The sequence below is a fragment of the Anthonomus grandis genome, chromosome 9, assembly GCF_022605725.1.
Source record: "Anthonomus grandis grandis chromosome 9, icAntGran1.3, whole genome shotgun sequence".
NCBI classification, from domain to species: Eukaryota; Metazoa; Arthropoda; class Insecta; order Coleoptera; family Curculionidae; genus Anthonomus; species Anthonomus grandis.
In genome coordinates, this window is record NC_065554.1 from 10,275,697 (window position 1) to 10,291,491 (window position 15,795).

At 34.1% G+C, this 15,795-nt stretch overlaps 1 protein-coding gene across 4 annotated transcripts in view; it reads right to left on the reverse strand.

The window, feature by feature from the left end:
- Nucleotides 1-3,653: 3,653 nt before the first annotated feature.
- LOC126740499 (diacylglycerol lipase-alpha) overlaps nt 3,654-15,795 on the reverse strand; it is an 85,051-nt gene continuing 72,909 nt past the window's right edge. For 2 of the 4 annotated variants that reach the window (XM_050446533.1, XM_050446534.1), the window contains exons 13-18: nt 13,899-14,000; nt 12,373-12,651; nt 12,137-12,322; nt 11,835-12,079; nt 11,585-11,783; nt 3,654-4,259 (exon numbers count right to left, since the gene is read on the reverse strand). In XM_050446533.1, coding sequence (XP_050302490.1) covers nt 3,708-4,259; nt 11,585-11,783; nt 11,835-12,079; nt 12,137-12,322; nt 12,373-12,651; nt 13,899-14,000 — 1,563 coding nt within the window. In that variant the 3' untranslated portion in view covers nt 3,654-3,707. Of the gene's footprint in view, nt 4,260-11,584; nt 11,784-11,834; nt 12,080-12,136; nt 12,323-12,372; nt 12,652-13,898; nt 14,001-15,795 lie in introns of those variants that run through there. The other 2 variants (XM_050446535.1, XM_050446537.1) reach the window with 2 other exon arrangements.

Genomic DNA, 15,795 nt, shown 5'->3' on the forward strand with positions numbered 1-15,795 from the left:
CGAGGCTCATCCTTGGAATGATTCAGAACCATTCATCAGAATATTCAAGAATATTCATCAGGTCGTGTTCAAAAGGTCAACTTTGATAATTGTTCATAAGAGGAAGTGAAAGGAAAGAGTTTCCCAGGGATCTGTCTTGGAACCACTACTCTTCCCGTTATATATTAATGACTTGCCACTTCACATGATAAAAGGCAACTTTTTGGTTCGTGACACCGGCATTTTATGGCATGAGAGGAATTTGACAGATCTCGAAATTACTGTGTGGTAACAATTAAGGTGTGATGCAAACAATCTTTGTTTTAATTCGTCAAAAATAAGTCGTTTCTAGACTCTGACATAGCTAAATGTGCTTAGCGTGCTCTTTAGGTGTCTGACTTGAGCTATGTTTTTGGGGGCCACCTGCTGAATATATGTTTGACTCACTGTTTATACTTCAAAAAAGAGCAATTTGTTTTCTATTTAGAATAGGATATGGTGAGTCATGCCGTCCACTTTTTGTAAAACATAAAATTTTAACACTTTGTTTCTTATATATTTTACAGATTTCAAGTTTTATAATAAAAATCATAAAAACAAAATTATCAGAGACAATCCTTTTTTTTTGCTCACTTATAGTTTCAGATTGCTTATACCACACGGCGAGCAAATAAAAAAGTCATTTGTTTATATGGATAAGAAAATCTTTAACCACCAATAAAATGTTGTTCTCAAAAGCTTGTTCCAGGGTGTAACACGACTATTTTCTACTTCTTTTAAAACTTGTCGAGTGGCTCACGAGATGTCAAGTTAGTACTGGGCAGAATTTCGGTCTTGTTAAAAACTCTGATAAATACATTTTTGTTCGGAATTCTTCAGTATGGAAATCGTCGACTTGTGAAAAGATCGGCTTGAATTGCCTTTTTCCTATGGTGGGGCACAGATTTTTACCATCGTAACAATTCACAGAACACTCAAATGAGACCTTTTTCCTTTTTCAACCAGAACCTGAAGGAAAGTGTTTTTCCTTCAGGTTCTGGTTTAGAACTTCAGAACTTCACAAATGCCGAATGTAAGCACAAAGCCGTTTGACAAGATGATCACCTTTGGCTTGCGGTATTGCCATTCTACATTTTTTAGAAGCGGTTTTGGGAATAAGTATGTTAATATTTTTTTTGCTTTAAAGATGTTATTTTTGCGCTAAGAATAAGATATATCTATTTATACTTTTGATTTTTAATCCAAAATCTAACATGAATAAATTAAATTAACATTACTGCATGTGTTAATATACAGATCGTGTTATCGTGAGCTACGTATTACCCAAAATAATGGCAACACCGCTTGGTTGCGGCTTGCAGGCGACGGAATTTTTCGTTTTTATTTTTTGAACCGGGAGTCAGCAGACCTCACTTTGCTGTGTTACTGCACGTTGCGTTATTTTCGTGTTTTTTTCACTATGGCTGTTTATACCCCTTCCGAAAGAGTTCAACTAATTAAATGGTTTTATGGAGGCAACTCGGCAGTACAATGTAGAGATTTGTTTTCAGTGACATTTGAGAATAGACCCATTCCTTGTGCAAAAACGGTTTTTAATGTGGTTACAAATTTTGAGACATCTTTTTGTCTTCAAGATTGTAAAAAATACCACACAAAACGTCAAGAACATCATCTTGTCAAACGGCTTTGTGCTTACATTCGGCATTTGTGTTGAAGTGATCCAGGATATAGAACGGCGGGAAGAAATGGTTTGCAGTACCCTAGAACTTGATTCGTCACAGTCCACTTTCGTTCACAGTCCACTAGAAGTGTTGGAGAGGAACTGGGAATGAGCAATAAAACTGTTGCTCGTATCTGGAAAAAATATGGGTACAAATGTTTCAAGTATTCAAAAACTCAGGAAATATTTCCTAAAGACCAGTGGCGAAGAATGGAATTTTGTGAAATCCTGATAGAAAAGGCAAATGAAAACGAATATTTTTCAAAAAATATTTTGTTTTCTGATGAATCTTCTTTTCCATTACATGGCAAACACAATCCTTCCATTGTTCGTTATTGGTCTCAGGAAAACGAGCACAGATGTTTTCAGTTTTGTACCCAGTATCCTCAGAAATTGAATGTTTGGGCAGGTATTTTGGGCGACAATGTCATAGGGCCTTTTTTTATTGATGGCACTTAAAACGCCCAAAAGTACCTTGAGTTGCTGCAAAACCGAGTTCTTCCTGCCATTCAAATCCTACCTGATGTAGACCTGGGATCGGTTTATTTTCAGCAAGATGGCTGTCCTGCTCATAACGCGGCTAGGGTAAAAGAATTTTTAACAAATACTTTTCCTAACCGCCTTATTAGTGGGACTGGCGATATTAAATGGCCTCCTAGATCTCCAGATTTGTCTCCAAATGACTTTTATCTGTGGGGTTACCTTAAGCAGACCATTTACAAGCATGAATTTAGTAGGCCAACAAATTTAGAGGAGTTGCGAAATAAAATTAAAAGTCAGTAATATTCAAAGTCAGATGTTTACTAATCCCGTCCTCCGTCCTCGGGCCGGCCGGGGCGGTGCTCTATCGCAGGCAATCGTACACGCGCGACGTTGCAAAATTTCGCCTCTATGCGGTAGGAATATAAGTAACGAACGAAAACACGATCTGTATAGCGGAAAATTTCCTCTTTTGAAAATATGCGTAAACTTGACAACGGAGAATCGGGGAATATGTTTGTAAACAAAACACCCCTCTTGCCCCTGACTACAATTGGAACTCAGATAAAGTTGTTGTTTACTAATTCTAGTCTTTCAATGTTCGAAACATATTATTATACCTATTAGAAGGTCTTCCTAAAATCCTTCTTGCCTTGTAGCAAAACACAAAAATAGATTAATATGTGAGAATTATTGCCAATTAACACTAACACCAGAAAACGTAATAGGAGTTGAGTAGACTACTAAAAATGGAAAGGAATACTAATTAGACAAGGAGTAAGACAAGTCGCTTCTCGATCCGAGCTCGATCTTAGTTTAATTTGTGGGGGCATGAATAATTAATTATAGAAACTATAGAAAAAGTAATAAATATACGAATAATAATAAATAGCTTTGAGATATGGTGTTCCAAAACATATTATAAATACGTGAACACTAAAACGAAATGAAACAGAAACAGAACTCATTTACACTGCAAATAAAATGAAAATTAGCTAGGTACTACTACTGGATACATTCTACGAAACAAAAGTAGAAGCTGATGCGGGTGGTTATAAAAAAAATAACTATAAGAGAAATGACAAAAAGAGAGATCCAAACAACGATGCACATCTTGATTCAAAGATCTTAGAGAGTGGAATAGAAAAATAACGATAGAACTATTTAAAATAGAGTTAAATGGGCTATGATGAACAAATTCTTGGAAAAGGATGAAGTACTCTAAAAAGAGAATATCTAAAATGCACCATAACTAATTGCTTATTATAATTTAGGTTTAAAAAAAAGATAACCAAATTTAATACATCTATACATATAATTTTCTTAAAATAATTATACTGGATAGCGCTCTCCCACAGGGATTTTCTTGTCACCACAAAAATTGACGAATAAACGTATTTCTTGATCCTCCTTGACTAATTGAATATAAAATTTAGTTTAGGAATGTATAGGTTTAAAAAAAAAAACAACAAAATTTAATATATCTATACATATAATTAAAATTTTCTTAAAACTCTTAATAATTGAACTAGACGGCACTCTCCTGCAAGGGTTTACTTATCACCACAACATTTGACGGATAAACGTATTTCTTTCTCCTCACAAAACTTGGCGACGAAGTTCTTTCTCCCGCACTACTATTTAAAATATTTAAAATCGGAAGGGCTTTTCGCGAAATAGACTCACTGGTACAAGGTTCATCATTTCGCACATCCAACGGTTTCTTCCCTTTGGATAAAATAGTTTTCACCGGAACAACCACCTTGGAAATGTCTGAACTAGTGCTAGGAACTGGCGATATCGAAAGGTCTGGCTTTTTATGTTTTTCTGCTTTAAAAAATCTCCACCTAAATGGTCGCTTGTAATAAACTTCATTATCGGTATCTACTGTGACTACTTCAGGATTAAAAGTTACATTTTTAGGGGTATCTGGGGTTCTGTAGGCACATTCTTGGTCTAAGGTCGTGACTTTACTTCGATTCATTTGAATTGGGACGGGTTCAATATTGGCTGCCAAATCGATAGCTAAGTTAGTTACTAGGTCCGGATCCATGTCTTGGGATGGACCAGGCAAAGAATACTAGAAAAAAATAAATTATTACTTTATGATAAATAATAAATAGTTTAATAATATAGAAAAACAAGAAAAACTCTATCATACTGACATCTATTATTTCAATATAGTCTGTATTAACTGCGACTTTATTAAAAATTAAATACAAAGAGACCTTAAGTTGCATCGAGATTATGTTATAATAAATACTGGTAAGTCGTTTTATTTAAACTTAAAACTTTTTGAAGATTAGTAGTAGTAATGACGAGAAGACTGGCGTGCGGAGTGGCGTGTGTAGACCTAAAAGCTCCCTTTTACAAATCACTGAAAAGGCCTTCCTAAGTCAGGATATTTCTTCCTCTTATAGTAACATTAAATCTCAGGTATAAAGAAAAGCCTAAAAGTTTTCCTCCTTAACTTAACCTACTTCCTCCAATCATCTATAAAAGTGGTGAGACTCTGCCACTGCGACGCAGTTAGAGCAGTGGCTCTTATTTTAGACGTAGTACATCAGAAGACTAAGTGATCCCGATAAAACTTGAGATGTATTATTTTCAATATATAAATTACTGTTATACGGAAAAATTGGTAAGAATATATTTTTTGAGAATCACGAACTTTTGATGATCTTGCATAAAAATATATGGACCACAAGAATATACAAAGAACAAATTCAATGTAATAACAAATTCAAAATATAAAGGAACAAATTTATTTAAAATGTAGGCATTTTTTCTTCTTTTATGTTTCAGACACGTCGATTAGCATTGTCACTTGCGCGTTTTTGGCAAAAAAAAATTTCTATTCACGGTAATTCAAGTAGAAACTATAGCGTCAACCTTATTTTTTTAAATGCAACACTCTGTACGACATATTCTGAATACTTTATGTATAGCATACCATATGCTTAAGGTCAGAGGTTTGTAACATTTGACGTAATAGACTAATGAAACATACGACATTAAAAAATGTATACAATATTTATTGCAACTGGTGTTCGATTTGTAGTCCATTTACTTCAATGGATTTTTGAAGTAGATAAATAACTTCCAATTGCAAATTTTCAGTCACTTGCGGATCGATTAGTTTAATCTCTTGTCGAATTCTTTACTTTAAATCATCAACATTACTTGGTCTATTTACATAAACTTGGGACTTCAAATAGTCGTATCAGAAAAAATCTCATGGAGTTATATCCCGTGACCTTGGTGGCAACCAAGCCACGGTTCGTGGATTTTTAATTTGGGGGGTGCAAGTAGGTAATCATATTACTTACTTGCTTGATGAAGGATAAAAAAGAAGTGGCGTAGATGATCTGCTGGAGGCTAAAAAAGCTGAAGATTCGGCGCCCAAATTCCTGACCAAAAGTCATAAAAAAAACATTTTTGAAGCATTCGTATCCTCTTAAAAATATGGCTTTGCAGCGTGTATAATTCATCTGTTTGAACCCTCAATCCGGGTAAAATCGAAAATGTAGAAAAAAAAAGTATTTAAAGAACAAAAAGTAAAAAATCAGAATTAAGAAATATTTCGAATTGTGGAGTTTTATGATGAAGGGCTTCTAAAAGGAAATTAAGATCAGCTAAATTTAAATTACGTCTAAGTTTATTTGAAGATGATATTATTTTACCATCTTTACTCTCTTGTATATTTTTTCCAAACATTCAATATAGGTACTACCGTTGATTTTATTTATAAATCGGGCGTAGGACGGCTTACCTTTTTAATTTTAACTTTTTTTTTAAAGAACGGTGGCTTACGTCTTAAAATATATTTAATAGTATTCATAATATCATATATACAGTGCTTTTCTTTAAAGTCCCCCCTCCCCATTTATTTTTTGAACGGGTCAAAAAAAAATTTTGAAACTTGGCATAAGTAAATTGGTCTATAGATACTATTTTTCACTGTAAACTAGGTAGTTGTAAATTCCAAGATGGCGGCTGGGCGACATCTTGAGAAAAAATTTTAAATAGAAAGGGGGGTCGTGTGGTACCTCATTTTAAAGGTCTCAATGAGTACTTTATAACCCTGAAATATTAGACTCATATCTTAACTCGTTTCAAAATGGCGGCCTAATAAAAAAGTATTTTTTTTTATTTTAACGTTTTACATTTTTATGATTTTTGAATAGGTAAAAATCAGTGTACGAAAATAAATGCGTCACTATTTTATTTTGACATAAAAACGACAGTTCTAAATGTCAAAATAACACATAAGCGCCATCTTGAATAAATGCATTAAATAGAAATCTTGTGTTACCTCATTTAAAAGGTTTTATTGAGTACTTTTATTATTTATTACATGGACTCGGTGGACTCCGTTTTGACCTGTCTAAAAGTAGCAGCCAAAAAAATACACTGTTGCGATTTTATTAACGTTTTTAATATAAAATATACAAATAATTTATAATTTTTGAATTTTGGATTTAAAGATTAACTTTTTGGTTTCTAAAGACTTACTGTACCGCCCTCGTATGTCACATTTCACGTTAAAGGTTATTGAACATTATTTAGACATTCCAAAAACCAAATAGCTATTAAAAAAACTCGAACAAAAATTTTAAGATATTTTTCCTTAACCGGTAAATTACCGGTATTTTCATAAAATAAATTCAAAAATCATAAAAATGTAAAACGTTAAAATAAAAAAAAAAACTTTTTTATTAGGCCGCCATTTTGAAACGAGTTAAGATGTGGGTCTAATATTTCAGGGTTATAAAGTACTCATTGAGACCTTTAAAATGAGGTACCACACAACCCCCCTTTCTATTTAAAATTTTTTCTCAAAATGTCGCCCAGCCGCCATCTTGGAATTTACAACTACCTAGTTTACAGTGAAAAATAGTATCTATAGACCAATTTACTTATGCCAAGTTTCAAAAATTTTTTTTGACCCGTTCAAAAAATAAATGGGGGGGGGGGACTTCAAAGAAAAGCACTGTATAATATTATCTACATTTAACACAAAATAATAAGTCCAACCGAAACGATGACACGAGGTCTCCAATGAAAATAAACTACTTAGACACTGCTAAACCCTGAAAGGTTGCAAACACTTTGAGACCGCGGGTGATGCATGATGCTGCCCGTTGTCATGAAAACCACAGATCTACTCGCCGATCTATTTGCCGACGTGCTTCGCGTGACGTCACATCGTGTTAAATTCGATTTGAGACCCTGTGGAAAGTTTAGCTACCACCAACGTCCAGTCCATAGATAAAGAATATATATTGGTATTGGTCCAGTCATTATTTTACTCCGGTAAATCTTGCTGCATGCGGACGCGACTGCAGGTTAAGGCTTGGATGGAGGGTTAATTATGTATGTTTACCAGGGAAGTTCAATAGTTTGATCTATTTATTTTTATGTTTAGTGAATTTAATGTTTTTCATGTATACAGGGTGAACCAAAAATCAGCAACGACCATCAACTTCGATTTTTTAAATAGAAACGCCTATTTTTTATTCCATTTTTGAATTCTGCATAGAATTTTAAGTATATTTTGTATACCAGGTCTTACACCTAATACTAACGTTATTAACAAATTTGCAACTGTTTGGGTCATTTGAGCATATTCAAACATGTTTTTTGATATTTTTTTAACAGGTATATTTCATTTTTGACACCTTGTCACCATTTAATCGCATGGAAACAGTATGTGTTACTCTACGTAAATATCAAGTGCATCTTAAAAGTATGGCGCGTTTAACTGAAAAACAAAGAATTGAAATTTTGATGATGGTAGGATTTGGCGACTAGACTCGAACACAGGGCGAAGTTTGCGATCTGTGTAACAATAAGTACCCGGAAAGGCCTATTACACGTTCGGTAGTAAGCAAAATTGAAAAAAAGTTTAGAGATTTTGGTCATGTTAAAGACAAATATGACCTGGACCGTCCCACGCTTCCAGAAAACAGACAATTAGATATTTTGCTCGATTTACAAGAAAATCCACATAAATCAACTCGACAAGTTGCTGCAGATCAGTCGGTTAGTAAATCATGTGATTTAAAATATTTGCATAGGAATAAAAGGCAGCTATATAAAATTCATTTAATTCAGGAGCTTATTGAAAATGATCACATCCGAGTTTTGCGAAATAATGATGAATAAATGTTATGCAAATCCACAATTCTTAACTAAGATTGTTTTTTCCGACGGGGCAAGTTTTTTTTTAATGGTTCTGTAAATAGGCAAAATTTTCCAGCACCAGAAAATCCACACTGGAGTATGGAAAGTCACACACAATTTCCCAAGAAGTTAAACGTATCGACAGGAATTGTGGGCACGTCAATTGTGGGTCCCTATTTTATTGAGGGCGCACTTACCTCTGAAAAATATTTAGAGTTGCTTCAAAATCAGATAGTACCTAGTTTAATTGCACTTTATCCAAATGGTGAAAACCCATTTATACCGGCAGATTCGATATCAACAGGATGGCGCCCCGCCACACTATTCGCGAACAGTACGAGATTACCTTACCAATTATTTATTATCATTACTATTTTTCCAAAAACTGGTTTTACTGAATAGCCACCAAGGTCGACAGATTTAACCCTATTAGATTTTTATTTATGGGGTTATCTAAAATCCAAAATTTATTTTGATAAACCTAAAAGTTTAGAAGAATTAAAAAATAGAATTATAGCCGAAATACAACAAATCAGTCAGGAAGTTAATGGTCAATAATTTGAACATTTATTTTAATTTTTTTGTTTTGTTTTTTTTTTATAAACTGTTCTTATAAACTATTCATGGTTATTTATAAAAAATTTAATCGCAAATTTCTTAATAAAAATTGAGGTTAGGTATACGACATAGTATACAAAATATACCTAAAATTTTATACAAAATTAAAAAATAAAATTAAAAATGGGTGTTTTTATTAAAAATAAATTAAGTTGATAGTCGTACCTCATATTTGGTCCACCCTGTATACATGAATTCATTATCAAAAAAATCGCCAAAACATCGGACAAAAAATAAAAATTAACGTATCTTAGTGTTTTTTTTTCGAACTCTCCTCTGAATTTTAAATGAATTTGTTCCAACTTGCGCGTATATATGTAAAACGTCATAATATACAGGGTGCTCTATTTAAAAAAATGAATGTTGACACCATAGATTCTACTTGATTTATTTATTTATCATTAACATGCTTTATAGAGTTACGCACTCCAATTGGTACAAATAGGTATCCTAAGCCTTAAAAAAAAAAACAATAAGCTTAAAGCTAGACATAACTATGAATTTATAAGTCTTTTAAACGTTTCAATTGATGAGAAAAATAAATCGACGTTTGTGTAATTTTTCTTGTAATTTCTAGCAAGCCGATCCAAAAAGCAATTGAAACCATAATTTGTTTGATGTGGCCGCTCATAAAAAAGGCTACGAGTTCGGGTTGACCTTGGTGGTATCCTGATGTGGATTTCTGCAAGCAGCTCGGAAGAGTCGATGATGTTGTTTAGTAATTTAAAAAGGAAAATTGCCATTGCATTGCCTTTTCTTCGCCTTTTCAAAGTGGTTAACTAATTGTATTCTTGTTACATAGAGAATGTCTCCATATGGAAATTGGTGTTGTAATAAAAAGTTAGCAAACCTATTCTGCGCACTCTCGATCCTATGCCGTTGATACTGCCGTTGACTCTTGTACTCCATGAAGGGTCTGACTAAAGAGTTGTAAAGATACTGGATGGCTTGAGTATCGTAAATAAGTTCACATGTCCTGCGTAGAAACCCCAACATTTTACAACCCTTCAGCACAATATTGTCAATGTGTAAGTTAAAATTCAGCTCAGGATCGAACAATACACCTAAATCATTGAGGCATGTGACTGACTCTAATAAGCCTACGTCTATAAAATCTCATTATCTTACACTTGATACATTTAAGGACAAACAATTTTCTTTACACCATGTAATTAATCCTAAAAGATCCTCCTGGATAAGTACATAGTCATCAATGCTGTTAACGCAAAAAAAGTTTTAAATCATCGGCATATAAAAGACATTTACAAACTTTTAACACTAATTACTACAGAATTGAAAAACAACAAGAAGAGAACTGGACGAACGTGAGAGCCTTGTGGCACTAATAGCGTTTGATTTACTCTCTTTGCTGAAGATACAATTATAGCATAATCCGAGAATATACTGGAACTGGCAGTTTCAGAACCTAAGGATGCACACTTGCACAGGCGAGGGCTCTGTACAAATAGCCGGGTATTAAATGAAAATTCGTTCATTGATTTAATAGAGGGACTGAACTGAGGCAGGGTTTCTTGGGGAAACCTTAGATACCAAATTACAATGGGAACCTCAGACAACAAATGTTAGTGCGAAATTGTCCAATGTTTTTAGAGACCTATCAAAGAATGTTATTGCATGAGGTTCTACGCAATGTCTATTTTACCCTCATCCAGGCATATGCACTAAGCTTATCCTTGGCATGACGTCTGGATTAGTGAAATGATTGTAGGGAGACTTTTGTAAAATGGCAACTTCTAATATTTTTGAAAACTTGTCATTTTTAGTAAAAAGCAACATTTATTTAGTACATAACGATGTGCATGAGCATGATACTAGAAACAAAACAAACGTTGTTCCACTCTACTGGGGTCTGAGAAGGTGCCGGGATGGACCTGGATACTGGGCTATTAAGCTCTTTAATGTACAAGCAGAAATAAAGCGGTTACTTGTAAATAAATTTATGCAAAAGTAAAATCTATTTTAATAAGTGACTGTTTTTATTTATTAGACAAGTTCATTCAATTTAGATTTTATTATGTGTTTAACAAATATATAAATTTTTTTACTATTATTTTATGAATCTGGTTTGTAAGTTTGTCCAGCTATATATTTGATATTGCCTGATATATGTAAACAATTTTTATATTTTAGATTAATAAATGAATATGAGTATTGAATGGATACGCAGATAGTCTATCAATAGGTTAAGCCAGTTGGAGTTACATTGTTGCATATTCACAATATACTGTTGCAATATGCCTTCAACATATCGGTCTAATAATGAATTACTGTTTCATGCCATTAATATAACTTTTTACATCGCAGTTACGGAAATTCGTGAGTCTTTGTTACTTAAAAGTACATCGCGAAAAGTTTAATATCCCAAAATTAACATCGCATTATATGGTATATATCAGTGCTAGATGGATCCCACGCTTGTATTACGTTTAAGATAAGATCGATAGGGTCCAGTCCTGGCTATTTATTTTACAATAAATAGCAAAAATATGATCAAAAATTATGAAGTGAAACACTTTCTCATCCTGTATTTATTAATCGAATTAACTAACCTTGACCATTTAAATTATATGTATTGCTTACCTGTGTTGATATCGTTCTTGAAGGTGAATCGCTATAATCTGTAATCGAGCTAAACTCTCGCATTAGCTCGTTATGCATCTCTAATATATTTGGGTCAGAATTAAAGAACTCTTTACATCCAGCATCTGAAAGGACAATATCGAGGATATCTTCTGCTGAATGGAAATCACTACCGCTGGATATTCGACCGTCTGAATACCTAAAAAATTTGTAATTTTTTGTGGATTCTAACTAAGTATCCATGCCTTACGAAAATCCAAAAAAGTCACGATCTACTATATTCTCCGCCTTAACCTCTTCAATAGAATCTTTGTTTTTGCTTAAAGCAGATTCAAAGCTGGTATTGCTATTTGATGAATTCTCAGCTGATGTGTCTGTTATAATTGCTACATTTAGTACAGGAATTTTCTTAGCAGTTGCAAAATTTCTTATGTTTCTAATGTCATCGGCACAAGTGCTAAGACTTCCTATGATTTTTGGAGTACGTCTCATAACCTTAAAAGTGGATATTATTATATTATATATATGTAATCGCTAGAAAGAGTTACCCACCTTTGGAGTTTTGAGCATTTCTGCTGTAAGGCTTGTCACGCTAGTTCTGGAACTAATACTGGATATCTCCGACATACTTTCTGGACTGGCTAACGGAGCCAGCTCAGACCATTCATCATGGTTTAACTCTAGCTTTGGCATTATGTTTAGAAGAATGCTTCTCGATATAGAACGGGGTTCTTCAAGCTAAAAGAATATATTTCAAATTTGCTAATTGCAAGTAATCACTTAGTCACCTTATTTACGATCATTTGTTGTTCAGAAAATTGAGATTTCGAACTACCAAATGATATGCGTCGACTTAAGCTGGGTATTGGTTGAAATATTGTAGGGGATTCATGTCTTTTTGTAGTGCAAAATCGATAATCGGAGGCACTAGAACCATTAGAGTCATTGAAGTATGTGGTTGGGGGAAAACTAGTTTCCTGCAGGGTGATTTGGTTAGAAATATTAGAAAGAGGTGGATTTGATAAGCGTAATTGTTGACGTTTTCTCGCGTCTAGCAGCGTTACAACCTAAAAAAAAAACTAACTTCTTACCCACTCTTTACATGGTTATCTATTGGTAGTATGGGTTTGCGTAACGTGTCACAGCTGATATTTGCGTATTTCTGTATACTTAATTTTTTTAATTATTCTTAAGTCCTAAAATACTAATGTGCATAATTATTTTCATTTTATTTTATATTCTTAGGGAAAACGTCTTTAAAATAATAGTATAATAAATATGCCCACTAATACTATGGTATAATAAATATAATTTTAAAAAGGTTTTTTATTATATAGGCATGGAGAAAAAAAGTCGCAGGTTTAGGTCTTCAAATAAAACTGATTTTATTTCAGAACAAATGCCATTTTTTGTCATATATGGAAAAAATTAATACTAATTAAAAATTAATAACTTATATCTCCTCATAAAAAATTTAATTGTTCAATATTTTTAACTGGCTGCAACTGTCTTCTTACATAATGTATGTTCGACATTACTCAGCCATTCTGTAAACACTCGTTTCTCTAAATGTTTTCCTACAGTTTATTTTATATTCATTTCATATAACCTACCTACATATCCTAACTAAATGCATACACAACAGAAGCCATAAATTATCTAACAAATATGGAAAATCAATGTCTATTGTTTTACTCTTTTTGTATTTCACTGGATCAATTGACCAGAGATAAAAAAAGTTGGAAGATCATCCCAAAAGCAGTACTTAAACATCAAACTGCCGTAATTATTAATCAACAACACATGCACATTTTTTATAACAAGTTACAGGAAGTAATATAGATGGTGGAATTATCCTTAAAATCGGCTAATGCCAATAACGCTTTCCCACCAATACTCCCGAGATAAGAATTATAAGATATCTATAAATTTAGAAGAGAATTGAGAGAGCTTCTTAAAAGCATTTTGTGTTTACAGATTTTTAATACCAGTACTATATTTCAACTATCGGAAGTTATTTAAGTATAATGTCATTGAATCTGCTACCCAGGGAAATTCACTATGTTTTTATTGGTCTACTTAAGTTAAATTAGGTAAGTTAAATTAATCCTTTTAAAAACTATGATCGATAAGAAAGAAGTACTAAGGTTAAGGACGGAATAAAAAACATTCTGCCACTGTACTCATGATACCTTCTTTTACTGGTGCCCAATTCAATAGGCAAATGTTTAAATGCTATTAGGAATGGCACCTACTCTTCTTCAGTCTTCTTAAGGTAGACATTGATTTTTCACGTTAATATAGGATACTTTACCTTATGTCGTGCGGCGCAGGTCTTAGTTCGTAAGCCGAATGTCCGCGCCTTCGTAAATCCAGTAGACGTCGAGGCCGCGAAGTCCTCTCCACCTGTCATACACTGCCAATCAGACACCATTTGTCAATATACGATGGTGCAATTTAAGAACAAAATAGAAAAAGCAACAATACGAGCATAATTAGGCTGGGAAAGGGAGTACTTATGAACTTTTGGAAGGTTTTTACGAAAAACTTATACAGACTAAAGGAGCTTCAGATACAGATTCATATTATTTCGACTTTAGTTTGAAGAATTCGACAGTACCAGTAAACATAATATTAGAGAAGTTTTACAGTCATTGGCTATAGGAATAATACAGAATGACTGTTTTTTTGTTGCTTATAAGTACAAGTTTATATGTACTAAATGGGTTAGGTTTATCCAAAAATACGAGTTTTCTTAGGATTACTTAAAAGTTTAATTTTTTTACGACGGTGATCCGATATTAAATATGAAGTACCAAATTAAGGCCTTTGGCTAATGATCGTATGAGAAGCAGAAACCTGCGGAAGCACATAGTTGGCCATTGTATAAGCCTCTTATACCTGAGTATGTGGGGCTCTGCAAAGATGGACTTATTCTTTTATTGCCTTGCTACTCGTGGGAACATTATGAACATGAGCACGAAGCGAACAAAAAAAATTACAGATCGGAGACAATCCTCTAAAAATAGCAAATTAGAAGCAACTCTCTCCACCTTAAGCCAAGTGGCAACTGAAACCACTTCAAAATCTAAAAGAAAAATTTCCTTTCCTCCTCCAGAACTAGGTGAACCTGGCGAAAGATTTGATCCACTAAGGCGAGGACTCAGAGAATGCATTCTCTTTCTTCGCGATAGCATATCTCCCAAAGAAGCGAGAAAAAAGTCCTTGGCGAAAAGGAAAAAAACCCTCCTTAAACTTCTAACGCGTTGCCTAAGAAAAACCCTCAAGGTAAAAGGGAAAAGAAACCAAGAACCGGCGAAGATCTCCGGAAAACGAAAATGAGCAACTCGGCAAAAATAACAGGTCAAGCCACCAGCTATATGAATCTGGCAAAGCTCATCAGAATTATAGTACTGGACTAAGGACTACCCTGAGGCAACTCTATGCTCCGAAAAACTAACTTATGTGGAGGAAGCAACTATATCAAATGATCAATAGCTCAACTAAGGTCTCAGATATCCACTCCACTTTCATACGGAAATGATTGTGGTTCAGATAGCACCCAAGTTGAAGGAATGGAAAGCGCCATCGTTGGTACCAAAAAGAGGAGATGACATCAGCATACTTTTTCTTAGGAGCAAAGGGCAAGACACCATAGCTCTCTTAAAACTAATAGAGGTTCAGAGTCCAGAATCATCTATGAAAACCTAAAAAGTATTAAGTTCCATACAAAAAGGTCCTGGCTAGATGCTTACTATTGAGATTGAAACTAAGCCTGCATCACGACAAGGTATACAACATCCGCAAGTCCTCGTATCTGCGTTCAGAAAACAAGAGGATGTAAAAGAAAAGAGAATGGAGCTTGTTCCATCCATCTAGTTCAGCCTCTTCCTCCTCCGTATCAGTCACTTATATAAGGTTACATCTATGACGACTAAAGTACAAGAGACCGAAAGCATGGACCTAGATCTCAATCCCAACCCGTCCATTTCCGCTGACGAAAAGTCGTCAGAACGTAACAGAATGAACTGCTCGAAGAATAGACCTAGTGGAGACCAGCAAGAGAATGGACCTGATGGCCCATAAAAACCCTAGAAGAACTTAACCCTGCCAGACCAAAAGCCAGACTTCCGATTCGGCAAACTAGCACAAATCAACCTGCAACACAAACGGACATCCTCCGATGTGATTGTACAGATCTTTGCAAAGCA